General features: G+C 35.7%; 2 protein-coding genes across 3 annotated transcripts in view; one reads left to right on the forward strand and one right to left on the reverse strand.

Annotated features, from left to right (window-relative positions):
- Positions 1–1,006: 1,006 nt before the first annotated feature.
- LOC140166056 (uncharacterized) lies at positions 1,007–7,629 on the reverse strand. The gene is made up of 4 exons (XM_072189434.1): positions 7,501–7,629; positions 4,355–4,671; positions 2,684–2,908; positions 1,007–2,110 (listed from the first exon to the last, which is right to left on the reverse strand). Exons 2-4 carry the CDS (start codon positions 4,626–4,628, stop codon positions 1,065–1,067), a joined length of 1,545 nt encoding a protein of 514 aa, XP_072045535.1. The 5' UTR covers positions 4,629–4,671; positions 7,501–7,629; the 3' UTR covers positions 1,007–1,064.
- A 1,218-nt stretch (positions 7,630–8,847) lies between these two features.
- LOC140166057 (uncharacterized) overlaps positions 8,848–17,348 on the forward strand; it is a 69,948-nt gene continuing 61,447 nt past the window's right edge. For both annotated transcript variants that reach the window (XM_072189435.1, XM_072189437.1), the window contains exon 1: positions 8,848–8,951. The gene's annotated coding sequence lies outside the window, so the exon portion shown is untranslated. The remainder of the gene's footprint in view (positions 8,952–17,348) is intronic.

The following is a 17,348-nucleotide window of genomic DNA, read 5'->3' on the forward strand; positions in this document are numbered from 1 at the left end:
ACCTGACTCCTTGAAGAGTAATAAATTTCTTGAATCCGCGGAAGAGTCACTGTTGATGGCTCTACAGAGGAGTCATTTGACTCCCAATGCAATATGGAGTCATTTTAGACATAGAGCCGCGTAGTGGCTGGACTCTGCTTCTAGAGTAACCCAGACTCCATTTATAGAATCACCCTGACTCCATTACAGGGTCACTCTGAATGTCAATTGACTCCATAGGCAGAGTCAACTGACTCTCTTGTGACAGACAGGTGACTCCTTTTGAGAGTCAGTGCTAGTTTACACCACTTAGAGAGTCACTCGACTCTATTCTGGCTATCAGTGAAGTATTATGCAACTTCACTCTTCACAGCCATATACGGCCCCGACTACATGATTGTGGTCTTTGTGAGCGTTTGGTGTTTGCTTGTCTTGAAATTCCGGAATAGCCATATCTAGCCTTATTGATCTTCTGGTCATATTCTCCATAACTTTTCGTTTGCCTTTGATGTATTTATGGAAATTAGTAAAGAAGTTCAAAGAATTTCAAATTTGAAATCTAAGTACGATTTTTTTTTATGAATATGTCTTTATTTTTCTTTGGAAGATTTGCCAATCCGCACTCAGAACCATGTTTGCTCTATATAATGTATAGTAAGTGTTATCACCAGTTGCAAAAACTGAAGAAACAACAACTTTAGTTTGATCGTGTATAGGCCTATACATTCATAAATAAATAAATATCTATACCTCTCTATAGCTCGATCTCTTTTCCCCTCTCTCTCCCCTTCTTTAATTCACTCTCTTCCTCCCCTTCATCTCCTTTCCCCTCTCTCTCTCTCTCTGAGAAAGGGCCTCTTTCTCTTCGCTCTCCCCTTTCTCGCTCCCGTCTCTCTCTTTCTCTCTCTCTCTCCCCCCGAGAAAAAGCATATCCCCTTCCTCTCTTTTGCTTCACCTACGTCCCTCTCATTCTCTCTCTCCCTCCCCCTCCCCACTGTCCCCTCTCCCTCCCTTCCCCTCTCCCCTCCGTCTCTCATCCACACACACAGTAACTTCAGACACGCACGCACCCCTGCAAGTTTTGTTCACTTCAAAATGTTCATATATTGCACTTTGGAAGACGACGTATGACGTGCGAAGTTGTCGTAGATGTCTGGAAGTTTTGCCGCCTTTTCCTTCAACTTCCTACCCTTTGACCTTTGCAATGATGCCTTAGAATGGTCTAAATAGCCATCTTTTCTACGTCGTTTTGTTTTATGTGGAACAGTTCTTTGAAATGCATGAAAATTGTCTTGCGAGTATCTCGTTTTGATACCCATCTTTTTCCTGAGTTTTTGAATTGCGTTTGATAAATGCTGCGTATCTAAATCAGCGCCTGGGGAGTCGTGACCACATTCCTCACCAGATACCGTTGTTTTGCTGGACACTTCGGAACTGTGTTCGGGCATGGATGGTTCGGGCAACTGTTCGGAAATTTTGACCCTCTTCTTGCGTTTTTTCGACTGTTTGTCCATAGTAACCTGTTGCGTAACTTTGCCAAGTGTACTCAGCGTTTCTGATCTTGGTGGAGGAATTGGTGTCGTATACCGGAAAACTTCCTCCTCTGCTGGTTCGGTTTTGCCCTTCTCGGTATGAGGCGTTAACCTTAAACGTTCATCTTGTTCGTAAGAAACGTTTGGGACCATGATACGAATAGGCATACTAGTACTTTGACTTGTTATAGAAGCGCTTGATCCCATGGACAGCCTTTCTGATGGTATTCTACTTCTCTTTCTTCTTACTTTATGTTCAGGTTTCGGAAAATCTTTGGCGTCATATCTGTCGCATAATTTTAATTTGACAACAACTTCATCATTACCCCCTGAGTCCGAGTCTATTCTATCTTCTTGTCCTGCACCCCCTGTCGTCGTAATCGGAGGAAGTTCCACGCCATCATGCAGTAATTTGAATTTGGCGGCTGTTGTTTGTTGGATTTCAGACACGTGGTCGTGCATTTTAGTGGTTAATTCATGAAGCCTATTACGTAATCCATTCACGTCGGCTCTTTGGAGTCTTGATCTTGGTTTTAGGTCTCGACGGAATTTGAAAAGTTCTTGAGCAAGTGTTGCACGTTCGGAAGAATCGTTTCTGACTGAAAAGTAAACCAGAGAAAATGGTTATGATTAGTGTCATGTCATTAAATCGTTATGTGAGTAATTTGAAAGTCGAGTCAGGTCGGATCTGAAATGTCGGGTCACCGAAAGCACTTTTTAACGGTCAGTTAGATGCGTCTATAATCTATATATTTAAATTATTGCTTTTTAAGCAAATCAACAATTTTTACATTGCCCTAGAATTCCGAAAGTAGGGCCTATTATTTTGAAGTTCCGTGTAGCCTTTTAACCAAGCTAATCGCTGTTTCGGTTATGCCTAGTGCATGTAGTGCGCCCTCTTTATCTTTCACTCTAAATTTTCCAACTTTTAACTCGGGATGGCGTGGTCACTGCACTGGGATACGCTATTTTTTCGGATATGGGCTAAAATTATTAAATTAACGAAACATGCCTAATATACGGTAGCCTTTAATAAAGTCTCATTCCAATGTCGAATTGCATTTTCAAGTTAATTGCAATCATAATAGTTTGATGGCCAACTAAAATGTCAAAATATAATAATTAATCTGGGACAAATTTGCGAACTTGCGAACTTTTCCAACTAAACTTACGGTCGTAAACAGCTTTTATATCCACTCCTCTTTCTCTGTACTCTTTTTGATTTTCCACACGGAAATCTAACACAAGTTCATAGAGGTCTAGTCGAGATATGTAGTAAAGCATGGTCTGAATGAAATAAAGATTGTTCTCAGCCAGCAGACGTTGATTCTCCAGGCGTGTAATCAAATCCCGAGGATATCGAATCTTGTCCAGTAGTCCTGGTGGGTGGACATGCTCTGATGGAACAAAAGAATGGAAGTGTCATCCCGAGTGTCATCAACATACTGCAGTTACTGTCCGTTTTCCTATACACAATACACAGTGCTCTCATCATTGACGCGCGACCTTTACAAATAGTGTATGAAGAAGTATATTGCATTTGCCTAGTTAACACCGGGAGTTAACATCACTGTGTGAAAAATAACCGGCCAATATTTTAACTATTCTCCAAACTTCTGGCAAATATATTTCTCTAACATGACCTAAAATTACAGCTAGGTTAGATGTTCAGAAGGGGTCGCACTTTCGTAGAATATGAGTGAGGGCAAAGCATAGCTAGCTCATAGCTAGCCAACTCCCCGTGTTAATTGAATGGAGATTTGACCGAAAATATTGAGCTATATTGGTAACGGACCGCTCCGTTCTGAAGGATGCCACAAAAAAACGGTACAAGCTACATTTAAACTATTCTATGAAATTCTAGAAAATATAGTTTTGTAACATGTCCTAAATTTTTAGCTAATTTAGGTGTTTGGAGAGGGTCGCACTTTTGTGTTTTAGGAAGGATATGTAAACGACAGATAACACCAAAAATATGAAGAAATTATTTCCAAACCGTGTTAAGTCAACAATCATTATGTTGCTCATTTTCAAGAATGCTGGTTAACAAAAAGCAGGGCATTGTCTCATTTCATGAACAAAGGTGCACATACCATTGTTTCCTTCCGTTTCCTTTATAATCGGTTACCCAACTGAAGCTGTAATACCAGCTTTATTGCGATATCGCACATTGAAAACAGACACGTGTGCACAACCATAAGATCCGATTTAATCAGTTGAGCTGTTTCAATGAGTGTTATCTTGGTTTAATAGCTTTTAATGGGGTTTAAGTCCTGCAAAGGTCGAGATGAATTCTACTGTAGACATGACTGCATCATGACTGATTACTAAAAGGTATTTGTTTGATTCAGAAAAAACAGCGAAGACTTGTAACGCAGGAATTTTGGTAGGGGGAAAACTAGACGGAGAGGGGAAGGGGGAGAGAGCGAGAGAGGAGAGGGGGGAGCTAGGGAGTGAGGGAACTAGAGAGGGGGAGGGAGGGAGAGAGAGAGGGGAGAGGGATAGAGGAAGAGAGAGAGGAAGAGAACGAGAGAGAGGAAGAGAAGAGGAAGGGAAGGGAGAGGAGAGGGGAGGGAGGGGAGAGGGAGGGAGGGAGGGGGAGGGAGGGAGGGAGAAGGGAGGGAGGAGAGGGGGAACGGAGAGAGAGGGTGAGTACCGTAAGAGAGGGTGAGGGAGATCATCAGAGTGATAGCGTTCTCCTGGGAGCACAAAAAGATATTTTAGCAAGGTGATCCGGAGCAAGGAAAGTCAACCTTATTATAAATATTATGATCTTTCGTTTGGTTTTTCTCGCATTATGACTTAACAATTATTTGTTGCTGAGAGACATTTTAAAGTCATACCTTTGCACAGAAATTTTATATCCGAAACATTTTCCATTGTCAAATTACAAGCCAAAGTCATGATCATATTCTTATAGCGCCCTCGCCTTCCAGTTTCCTTTAATGTGGTGGCGCCATTATACCCGATTTTGCTCTTCTGATTTCTTGGCGATTTGTTTGTTGAATCATCGTCGAGTTTGACTTTCATAGGGGGCAGAAAGTGCATGGGTCGAAAACGTTTTGGCCTGTAGTAACCGGCAGCATAGATGGGTTGTTTTGGCCTTGGCATTGCCATGATTATGTTTTTGAGGTGGTTTGAAGTTTCACGTGTGGAAAGCCTGTGAAAGAATAGGAAAATTGAGGTAAGCATGAAATTGTCATTAATCAAACATTATTATCACATATCAGGGACTGAGCCGATTATTATATTCGTCCCAGCTTAGGGATATCTGGTTATGAAAAATGCGGAGTAGTTTGATTTTAATAATTTTAGAAATACATCAAAGCTCCATTTGCATGATTTTGTGAATTTTTTAGGTTCACCATGTATTAAATCAAAGTTTGTTGGCTGTTTTTTATTACTGTATTGTTGATTTATTCTCAATCAATAAAAAACAAACAAACAAACAAACAAACAAACAATAAATAAATAAATAAATAAATAAATAAATAAATAAATAAATAAATAAATAAATAAATAAATAAATAAATATTGAATGAATGAATGAATGAATGATATTATATATTTATTATAATATTTATTTAGCAAAATTAAACATTTTTGCAACATTGTTTGTAAACACTTTGGGAATAATGTTTAGCTAGAATGTTTTGCAGCAAGTTTTCAAAAATGTTTTGAATGTTATTAAAACATTTCATATATCCTATATACCTTTATATAACCCGACATTTAAACGTTTTTGTAAAACTGTTTGTATTTGCTGAGGTATACTAAGTATTCCTTGCATCGATGCATCGTAGGTTGCACCCATAATACACTTCTAAAAATCATGATGTGCGATTCATGTCTTCGGTAGATAGCAGTCACTTGCTCACAAACACAACCAGCTCGCAGTTTGCAACTCGTAGATATATACAGCCCACGTTTCTTAAGGTATAATTGAGTTTTTAAGCGTTAGGCAAAAACGATGTTCTCGTTTCTCTTATTTTAGTATACAACATATATTTTTAAAGATATAAAACAATGAAAATATGTTTGTTTTACGTTTAAGAAAAACACAGTTGAAAAGTCCTTTAATTCTGTTAAAATGGCGGCATAAGGCGTTAAATCCAATAGCTGCCTCGTGTCACATTTTCTGGTATATTTTAACAATTTTTAAGTTTAAATGACATTTAACGATTGGAATGGATATGTTTGTATGTAACTCTATTTTTTAACTATTTTCAACATCATTTTATCCCCAAAACATGCTAACAATTCTCCAATGCAAAGTTTGAAAATGGCTGCCATTGGATTTTGCTCCTTTGGGATCAAAAAGTAATAATATTTTCTTTCATATTTATTATTTTCTTCTTCGCACGTGGGAGATTAAAGAGATTTGCAATTTACTTTAAAAAAAAAAAAAAGTTAACTATTCTAGGGGTTCAATGTAACTATAAGGTTACTGCTATACTCTTAGGAATATCTTCAAATGAATTTTACACAAACCAGCCTTTAGAAAGATTACCAGTAATACATGTACAAAATGCATTTTTCACTTTTTAAAAATATACACCAGCATCCAATTTTACTGTAATATCTGATAGCCTTTTAGATCATGATAATCTGCTTGGGAATCAGAACAATTAAATAATAGAACACCCCTTTTTGTCACTTGAACTGAACTGAACTTGCTATTTGCAAATTAGATTTCTTGGTGTTCAAATACAAAGTGTCATTTCTATAGCATGACGAAAATGCTTTCATTTAGCACTTTCTTATAATACATGTATATTTCTGCATCAAAATGAAGAACGTTACATTTGAATTTGATACGGTCCTTATCGGCTAGTGCTCTTAAATTTACTTTGTTTAAAAAGAAGTGGTTTTTGTTGGAGTGAAGCAGTTTTCTCACTTTACATAATTTTCAATATTTGTCTTTATGTCCGCTTAAACTTAAGCCCGTACGAATGACTAAATGGTATAGGGCATGAACGTCAATTGGGGGGGGCAGGGGTCGTGTCCCCACCTTTTGGCAAAATAACCCATTTTGTGTTCTTTTTCAGCCACTTTTTAACAATTTTGGCAGGTTGTTCCCCCCCCCCCAACACACACCTACATTTCAAGCCGGATTGGCGCTAATGTTGTATTAGGGTCACTTCTGTACAGATTTTCTTTCGCAGTATACTGCTACAACGTAACGAATGGAAATAGATATTAATGGGGCAGGAAGGGTCACTATATCTTTAAAAGTATAAGATGACAAGTACTTATTAAAAGTTATAGTCACCAAGCGGGCACCCACGAAACAAAAGTTTGTCACAAGCTCGATAAAGATCATATAATTATGGAAAATATTAATGAGGACTCCTACAATCTTGAAAAAAAAAGTACTTCGGAACACTTGGTAGGCCTACACATTGTCGTAATTCCGTGCAGAATTTGCAATGAGCACGGGAATGACGTGTATTTTGTTTTTGAACAAACATGACATGTACAGCAATGATTTACCCTTCCCATCAATCAATGTTGGAACACTTTGGAAAACTACTGAAGACATTGGCATTTCCCAAGGGAGAGGGGGTGTCAGTTTTCAATTCTTGACACAAAAGCGTTCCAAGACTTTTTTCCATGATTGTAGTTACGGGTCGAGGCAGAAATGATGAATGTAAATATATTTGCAATGGGGGGGGGGGGCTACGATTCGCCTAAAGTTATTATCCCGACATCAATACCTTGAGTATATTGCATAATTGATTAATGGTATTTGCAATGTATTATTGCCGTTCACTGAAAGTTAAAATAGTCCAACATTTATAGTTCATAATTGAAAACTATCATCAACATTCTTGAATTCTTGCTAAAAAAACTTGAACAATAGGCCCTACATCTCAATAACCCGCATGATCTGTAAAATGAAATAAGTCGACTCATATTACAACACTGAAGTCAGCACTGATTTTTTCTTCTAAAACTGAGCAGAATGGAAAATATTGTTGGTACTTACTTCAACTTATCCTCGGTAAATCCGAAGAGACCAGCCAACAACTAGAACCCATTTTCAGTGTTCGAACAAGTAAGTTTCAATCAAAAAGTTATGTCGGAACACTATAATACACCATGCACCAACACGTACAGGTACACGTATCAGAAATTGCCATAGTCAATAGTTACCAAGCACAATAGGGTATATACAACCTTTGACCCCAAAATATTGAATCAGTGAGCCACAAATCAATTATCTAATTGAAACAAATAAATTATTAAAACAGCTATTGTATTGTGCTTACAAAACCATTATTTGTTACGTAAGGTGACTGCAAACATTATTTTAATTGACGTCATTTAGTCATTGATATCTATTATGCTTTACCAGTTTCTTTCTTGACACAGAACAAGTTAAAATCATAAACATTATTTAAAAATAATTATAAAAAAAATATATAAATGGAACTTTTTCTCATGGACCAAATGCTACTAGTAGGCCTACTGACTATTTTTCTTGGGTCAGTGTCTGCTGTATCTTTATTTTTGATGGGTAGGCCTATATTTTTTGTTTCAAGTTTGCACAGTGCAGTTTTTATTTTGTTCGGTGTTTGCATGGGCAAAAAATAAATAATCTTGAAAAAAAAAAAAGGTATGAATTTGCAAAGAGGCAGGTTCACAAAGAGCACTAAAATGAAACCAGGGATGTGAGAGTACACTCTCACATCCCTGATGAAACTTGCAACGAACTACTGCCGCAGACTCAAGTTGAAATGAATTGGAGACTGGTTGCTATTGATGTTTTGTGATTGTTGTAGCAATGCACCTCGTTCGAATCAGGGAAGTTTTGAGCTACATGGTGCAACCTTTTTTTGTTTTAAAAATCAAAACAAAGACCATAACATTGCTGCATATTTAATACTTGAAGAAAATAAATTTTAAATGTAAAAATATTGGTGGAATTCTATTTATTTGAAGTATTTTACTCCAAAATGTAACTATTTCTATATGAGGATGTTTATTGATTTGTTGTCGTTTTATGCAGCTGGTTCCCTAGAACTTTATTATAGTGCTGTTTATATGCCAAATATGAGCTAGTGGATCCATCGTGTATAACGGGAACCGTAATGCAATCCACCTGCTGCGTTTTGTAATGCGAAAAGAGTTTCCTAAAATATTAAAACACATATAAATTATGTTTTTATTATGAGTAATTTAAATTTATAAAGCTAATTTTATAAATTTATCATTTTAAGTTACTTTGTTATTAAACCATTTTGACATTTGATTGCAAATTTAGATTTTTTGAATTACATTAGAGAAAACCAATCAATCAAGACAAAAGCATAAATAGAAACATTACATGCCAACAACAAATCAACGCGAACAGGTGTATTGAGACCGAACGAAGTCAAGAAAAATCGGTTTTTGGGAAGATCCTCTCGGAAAATACACACATGAATTTATTTTGAGGTAAGAATTATTATAAAATTTGTGTTTATAAAGTTTTTTTAAGTGATTTCTTTAAATAAAACAGGTCTTGTAAAGTTGTTGAACTGCGGGCAGGTGCAAAATTCTGCAGCTTGCCCTATACCCGTGCATGAGCCTAGTACTAGTCATAATTAATAGTTTCTGTACCATGTAATGTATACGTTGATTTTTTTGTACGGTTATATTAATGTATTGGAGCTTTACGTTGAACTTGAAGATACATGTCAGTTAATGCGCCACTTAATTGTTGATCTCCAGAGGTCAATTTAAACATTTTTTAATTTTAAAAATTTAAAAGAAAAAGGACCTGGGCATTTCGTGTAGTTCGCAACACAAACTTAAATAACGGGCAAAACAGACACATCATTTATCGGTATGACATTTTCGTATTGGTGCTGCCCTATCTAAGTTAGCCCGAAACATCATGGCCCTGTTCCTTCCTCACTCTAGGGCCATGAGTGCCATACGTACGTAAAAACGGGGCACCGTGAAATCATGTCGCGGTGATGACGTCACACTGACGGCATCTATTTACAGGAAGAATTCAAAACACGGCGACGATAACAGTCACAAGTTTGGTCTTTTACGTCCTCAAATGTGCTCAAAATTTACGAACATGCACCAAATATGTTTTGTTTAAGTCTCATCTTCATGTGAGGAATGGTAGGAAGTGGTATTTATGAGAAAAGTGGTATTTTATGTGTACCCTGGACCAGATATGCTCAGGAGTCTCAGACCTTCGTACGGAGAAGGACGGTGGAAATCGTAGTGACGGAGGTGTGAGTACCTCGGGCTACATCTAAGTTTGCACTGAAGTGCCATCTCAGTTTTGGTGCGCCGATGTGGATCATGTGTTAAATGAATTTTTATTTATTCTGGATAAATAATGGGGTATTAATTACAATTACAAGCATAAGAGTTTAGACAAGAAGTACAAGAAGCTGTGTAATTAATATTATGACAAACATGCAACTATTTAAGCTACAGGAGCCTTGTATTTTTTAGTGCAACGTTGCACTAGCTTTTTGTATACACTTCATCCCATACCGTTGTGCAGAGCTACTACGGTATGGGTTCCTCGTACTACATTTCATGATCCACAGCTAGTACAAAACAAGGAAATACAATGTCCTCATTCACAAACTGATACTATCTGTCCATCGTATAAGTCTGTTACCGTACGGCAGCGTGTTGAAGGAATATTACACAGTCTAGGCTCCGTCATCCGCTGATTCTGATCCCTCAGTCGACCCTCACAGTCTCCCAAAACATCAAAAGCGTTGCACGTATACTTACTTAAGACTGTCCTTTTTCACATAAGGCCATGGGAATTGAAGTAGTAGATTTGCGTCCAGAACTTTTTTTCATTATTCATTATTCATATTAATATTAGGCACAAACAAACTACCCCCATACACGCTGTACAAAGTTAGAAGTAAATGAGCCGGTTAGCACGCCAGGTACCACAAAGCATGCAAAGTGCATAGCATCGGAATTTTGGTGATCCCCGTCATCTTTTGAGGCAGTATCGCGCTGCTCATATGAACCCAATCACGTCACATTCACATGGTCTTAATCGGTAGCTCGGGAGTGGTTGGGATTGATCAGGCATGTTTTTATGAATTAAATTATGACCTTAACAGGGGTCAGGCATTAGCATACTCATGTGTTTTTTTTTCTCAAGATGGCTGCTGGCTACCAGCGTTGCCTGGCCTGTCATGCTTGTTGTACTGAACTACACGCCCGGGACTCGCGGTGAACAGCCAACACGGGTGAACAACATCATTGCAGACTCAAACTTGCTGATTTTATGTTTGAAAGCCATTTTTTCTTGTTTCTGGTAAATGAAATTGTTTGCAAATAATGAAAAAATATGCGGTAGGTTTTGGAGCATGCGGGCGGTGGACGCAAATCTACTACTTTAATTCCCATGGCCTAACGCAGACAAAGTAGGGCCAACTTGCCTAGAAATGGTCAAATTTTGGCCAAAAATATCTCTGTGTAATCCTATGCAAGTCCCACATCACATCGATATCGGCTATCGTGTTTATTTACTGAAGTTAGGCTAGGCTGGTTCCCACCAGCGTCATGCACGTGACATGACACAGCTAAAATAATCGACCGAAATCGGGGATCATTAAAAATCAACCATTTCCAAATACGCAATGACAGTAAACTTATTGGCGAGCGGTCCGAATTTTGAGCCATGGTACAAGTTTACATGGTGAACTAATCCACAGCCTCATCCCCCCCCACTTTTCTCAAAAAAAGTTGAGATTTTTATACCACTGGAAACCTCTGGCTACATAATATTTAAATGTACCAAATATTTCTTGCAGATTAATTCGTTTAGCAAAAATATCGCCAGATTTGAATTTCGTTCTGGTATACCAGAACGAAATTACAACAGTGGCTTATGGAGCAAGGTAATACTAATACACATTTAATCATGCATAACTCGCAAACGCAAAAATCGGAATCAACTGAAATTTTGGAAATAAGCTTTTTTCGTGGATATCTACTGAAAATGTCATAAAAAGAGGGTGCTAGGATCACGAAATACTCCTTTAATTAGCGATGACAGAGGATACTTTTATATTATAGATAGTAAACTATATCGTGTTGGGACTCATCACTCATTTTAAAGCATATGAAATTCTCTATCTTCTGAAGTGTCGGTTTTTTCTATTTACCCCTTTGTATGCAAATTAGCCATAATTAAATGCATATATGTAAATATCTGTGTGCCGGAATTAAGGTGGCACACAGGATCACTAAAAGTGGGAAATTTTAGACATTGTTTTGTATTGTATCTTTAAAAGTAACAGATGATAAGTACATAAAAGTATACATTTTCAGAAAGGAAATGACATAAGGAATCCAACTAGCATGGCAGATTTCTGCAAAAATTAGCGCTTTTTGAGCAAAGTGCCAAAATTGATTTTCCATGCCATTTTTTTTGGTCCGCCATAACAACTTACTGGGTACCCTAATTATCAAAATTGACGTAAATTGCATATTTGTGTTCTAATCTAAAGACACAAATGTAGAAAATATTTCAACAAATTTTTGAATTTTTTCTTCATTTTGAAAATATAGGCCCTACCTTAAAATATCCCAAATTTTGGTCAAAATTGAAAAAAAGTCAAATTTTGTTCCTTTTTGACCCATATTTTTAAAACGATTATTTATCTCCGCTCATGCATGACTTAGATGACTGTTACTTACAGTCAATAAAGTTTGTACCTTTGTCTTTCAAAACACATATAACAATTAGTATTAGAGTACCTTTAATTACATAATCTCATTTGCATAAAGTCATTGCTAAACATGTACACTGACAATTGTCAACATTGGCGGAAAATTTGAATTGTAGTTATTAAGGAACGTGTAATAAAAAGAAGCAAAAGTAAGGACCAAAGCAGTTTACCTGCCATATTTTTAGTTCCGTATGAGGTAATTTGAGTATATTCAATTGATAATTGTGAAAGAAGAAATGTATCTGTCAACAGATGAGGAAAGGGATCGTCTTTGAACTTCACCAAAAATAGGCCGTAACAACAAACAAAATTGGTGTGAAAATCGTGAGAAAACAGCCCACAAGGTAGAATCCAAATTATCTCCAAAAGGAAACAAAAACAAATATATGATTATTGGTATGGTATGGGAGATCATAGTCAGGACAATAGTAATTGATGCAATAAAAATAGAAATATGCGCATGTGTTGATGGTATGCATGATTAAAAGTACCGTACCAATCCAGAGCCTCTCTATGGTGTGCTACATGTACTTTGATTACAAAAACATGACCTTTTGAAAACAAAGGGTTCATTAAGAAAGAAATGTTTGTGATTTCACCACTGGGACATCCCTTTTTAATAATCAGCAGATATCCAATCGAATGATATAGGTCTAAAAAGAGTACAGCATCAACCCAACGTTATTATTCGACAAAGTCGCAAGTCAGATTCCATACTTTAATTTATTCTCGAGATATTTTGAATTATGTAACAATACTTCAATTTGGCGCGAGATTTTCTTGACTACTTTTCACCATAAATCAGGCAGTGTCCACACGCTATTGTGTTTATGCTAATGTCATTACGTAATCAGGTATTCAATATCGCTAATACATTATTTGTTTTGAAAGACAAAAGTACAAACTTGTATTTAGCGTAAGTAATAGTCATCTAAGATATGCATGAGCGGAGATACGCCATAGTTGCGGGAACTTATTGACCAGCCCTCGTATTCCCAAGTCTAAAAAGTTTTTAAAAATCTAGTACTGTTGTGAAAAGAAAAAAAACTAGAGCAATGTGGTTATTTTTGTATTGCACGTTAAAGCACATATCTTAATGCAAAATTCAAATACTAAAATCTGGTTTGACACTTATATTTATAAGTTATATTTAATTAATTAGCAAAGATTTAATTAACAATTAATGACACTACTGTGATTTCTTTGTTCGAGTATGTAGTGCAAACCAAAGTGTTTCATGCTTTAGTTATTCAAAATAAATCATTCTATGTGAAGTTTTTTAAATAAATTACAGAAAGTTGTTTAATTTTTTCAAAAATGCAAGACACATCATTGAGATCTAAGCAGTAATGTGCGATTTGCATTAAATAGATTATTCCCCCCGGTCAGAATTTCGGCAAGAATCCGAGAATCGATTCTCGCATATATTCTCGTGAATAGATTTGTGTGAATCAAAGTTGATTCTCGCAAACGTTTGTAGTTTGCACAGAAGTTGATTTGTGATAATCAAATGATTCCCGCCAATTTATTCTGCAAGAATCAAGATTGATTCTCGCACTGTGAAACAAAATTCTGCCCCTGCCCCACCCCCCATATTGTTCATTTTCTCTATCAGATTATGTTTGTTTGAGGTATTTTGTGGGCTTTGCGCTTTACCAAATTGCCAAGGACTATCCTTCTAACTTGAAAACAGAACCACATCTTAGCGAACTTATTGATACACAAGATCCCCTAAAATGCCCTTGATTTTATTATGTGAACAACATAACAGAAGGTTTCAAAATCTGTTATACTTTCATTGGGGTGATGTTGGTGTACACTTTTCCATTCACTGGGAATGTAGCTAATCTTTTCATGAGGTTTTTGGATCGCCAGTATTTTTTCCTGATAATAACTGAAATAGTTAAGATGCTGTAGGAATTTGGATTTATTAACTAGAGGTAACATGCTATCAACCCTTTATGACCCACTTGTATTATGTGACTTGATCAAGGGGAATGAGTCAAATGTCAGTAAATTTTCAATTTATTACATCATTTTCTGGCAGTTTATGAATGCTATTTTGATACAAACCCCATCAAAATGGGTTACCGAGATAAGCAATATGGCCCATTTCACGGTTAGGCGCCACTTTTAGTGAAAAAAACTCGAAATTTTCAAAATGGATTAAATTTAACTTAATAGGGGTTTTCTTTTCCAAATAAGACCAGATTTTCATAAAAATATCATTTCCCAGCTTAAATCTCGCTACTTCTTGAAGAAAATTATGATTTATTATCTCATGTTATGTAATTTTTTAACAAATTTGATCAATATTGAGTAGGGGAGATTGGGGTTAGTTGGAACGCGGGGTAAGTTGAAACATTGTATTTTTTTCTGACACAAAAATTTAATTTGGTAAAATACTGGCACCTAGTAATAGGTATTATTAAGGGTCATCCACCAAATGAGCAACAGCACTGATGCCCCACCAGTGTTGGCTTGGGAAAGGAATATCTGTTTTTTGACTTGCTGACTAATTTTTATACCCCTCAGAAAAGATGCGTTATCTCCATGTTGTTTGAAGATTCAGGGAATTATTTTTTGAGTATCATAAGCACTAGTAGTAAGTCCCAGAATAATGTTAAATAAAAGTTTTATTGTATTTCTTCTTTTGTGTAATGAACTTTGAAATGTAAAATAGGCATCGGGGTTAGTTGAAACTTTTGAGGTGGGGTTAGTTGACACGTGAAAATCACATAGAAAAATATGGTTAAAAATTTGACTTTTTAAAAATTTGTAACTTGTTTACCATTTCTTCAATATTGCTTTAATATGGTTAAAAAGCAATAATACAAGCAAAAAGTGCACACAGAAAGTACATTTTATAATATTTTAGGCTTCTCATATTTTGGTCCATGGTGACACTCGTCACCTTGTGTCCAAAGTATTGACCGGAACTCCCACATATTTATTTATTCATTTTTTCACACTGATTGTATGTTAAAGGGTGCCTTCAAGGGAAGTATAACCCTAACAACACAATAATAATTATTTTGAAATTTTTACAAGCTGTGTTTCAACTAATATAACCCACCTTATGTTTCAACTTACCCCAGGGGTGGGGTTAGTTGAAACACTTTTTTTCAAATTTTCAAATTTGATTATATGAATAATCATAAGCAGGTCCAATCAAGTTTAAGGGTGTATTTGTAGCATGTATGTATATGTTTATACTGATATGGTTAGTGTTTCTTGAAAGTAATCGGTTTGCATTAAAAAGACGATTTTGTGAAAAATGTTTCAACTAACCCCAATCTCCCCTAGTGTATATTTATACTTTGACTGTCCAATACATATATCATAGATATTTAAAATAAACGAGTATGTCATAGGCTCCCTTCTGACCAAATTTGGGCAAATTTTGTTGTGTAATGACAAATTTATGGCCACTTTAATGTAATTTTGTGGTAAAAAGGGAAATTGACATGAAAAGGTTTACTCAACAATTTTAATAATCAATGAATGACTCTGATATTGCACAGCTTTGAAGGTCATAATATGGGTAATGTTCACAAATAATATCAGCCAGTTTGAAAACACAGGTCAAATTCAAGATTCTGATGTTTGTGCAATTTTGGATGTGACTGATATCAATGTGAACGGAAACCACACACTGTAAAGCAGAGTATGTTTCAGAAAATAATGATTCAAAGAGTTTTCACACACTCAGTGAATTAAATGGGATATATTGAAACATATCAACCTGTGTTAGTGTTCATTTTAAAACATTGTTTACAATTTATAGAAGTGGATGTGACATTTTCAATTGTGAACGGAATGTTTCATTATGATAAACAGTTTGCTTGTCAAAAATTTAAGCTTTGGGCACTTCTAACACATATATTTTGTGAGATTCTATTGAATTGAGCAATGCTAAAACGTTTTTCCTGACCCTTTATATTTTTGAAAAGCAAAATGTTTATAATTTACTGAAATGTTCCGTTCACAATTGAAAATGTCACATCCGCTTCTGTAAATTGTATACAAAACTGTCCTCTAAAGACAAAGACAAAGCTTTGAAATAATCATATATGACATGTACAAAATAATAAACCTATTTTAGAAAGTCAAATATCATGTTGTTTAAGTATTTTGGCCTAAAAACTACTAATTTTGAGGATGTGACATGTGAGCGGAAATTGAAGCTTTTTGAATCTCCTGTCACAATTAAAGAAGGCATACTGAATTAAAGATTTGTTGTGCCTTTTGATCCCCACAAACCTGTAATGAAATAACTTCAAACTGGCATCCTAGTCCCATTCCTGTCTTAGTTCTTTGAAGAAACTATTTTGGATGTGACAGGTACCATGGATGTGACACATGTGAACGGAAACTTTGAAATGACATCTGGTCATGTTTTTTATACTGGGACCCTAAAAAAGGTGGTGCTGTCACATTTTGCTAAATCATTTTGTCTTCTTATTCCTATATTTTTGCTCAAATTCATCATGAACAAATGGTTTTGGTCTTATTTTGAAGATAAATTATTAATCTAATGAAATAATAACAAATACAATTAAATAAATGTATTAATTAATTACTACCGCTTAATTAAGTTAATTAGTCAGGGGTGGTGCGGAAGTGGAGGAGCAGGCGGAGGAGCTCTGTGTAATTCAATGGGAAGTTGGTGTTCATTAATAAAATTCATGCACTTTGGTGCCTAGTAGAAGTAAAAATGTAGTTGCATAGTTTTATCTTATTTTTTAACTTTCTAACTATAATTGCTTAATAGTTAATCTTAATAAACTTTATTAATTAAGGATTTAATGAGCTTTTAATGAATGCAGTGGAATATGTGTGTCATGCAATCCAATAGAATTCAGCAAGCAGCAATATAGGTTTTCATAAACAGATGGACTTTTAAATTGTTTTATCTTTGAAATATCTATAAAATAAATCTTCTCAAAGGAGATTATTACAGTCAAAGGATTAATCTGATGACATATTGATCTCTGGTTTTTGTTAAATAGTTTGTTGATATAGGCTTTAGAATTGTGCATGTATATGCCTATGTACCATTGTCACAAATTACTTTATATATTGATTTTTGGAACACCCTTTATGGGAATTAAATATT

The sequence above is a fragment of the Amphiura filiformis genome, chromosome 12, assembly GCF_039555335.1.
Source record: "Amphiura filiformis chromosome 12, Afil_fr2py, whole genome shotgun sequence".
Lineage (NCBI taxonomy): Eukaryota > Metazoa > Echinodermata > Ophiuroidea > Amphilepidida > Amphiuridae > Amphiura > Amphiura filiformis.

Bases quoted from the DNA above. Each gene is read 5' to 3' on its own strand.
- LOC140166056 (XM_072189434.1), bottom strand. From the start codon at position 4,628: ATGGCAATGCCAAGGCCAAAACAACCCATCTATGCTGCCGGTTACTAC. The intron at 2,909-4,354 runs GTATGACTTTAA...TTGTTCCATCAG, and splicing joins TATAAAATTTCTGTGCAAAG to AGCATGTCCACCCACCAGGA. The intron at 2,111-2,683 runs GTAAGTTTAGTT...TTTACTTTTCAG, and splicing joins TATAAAAGCTGTTTACGACC to TCAGAAACGATTCTTCCGAA.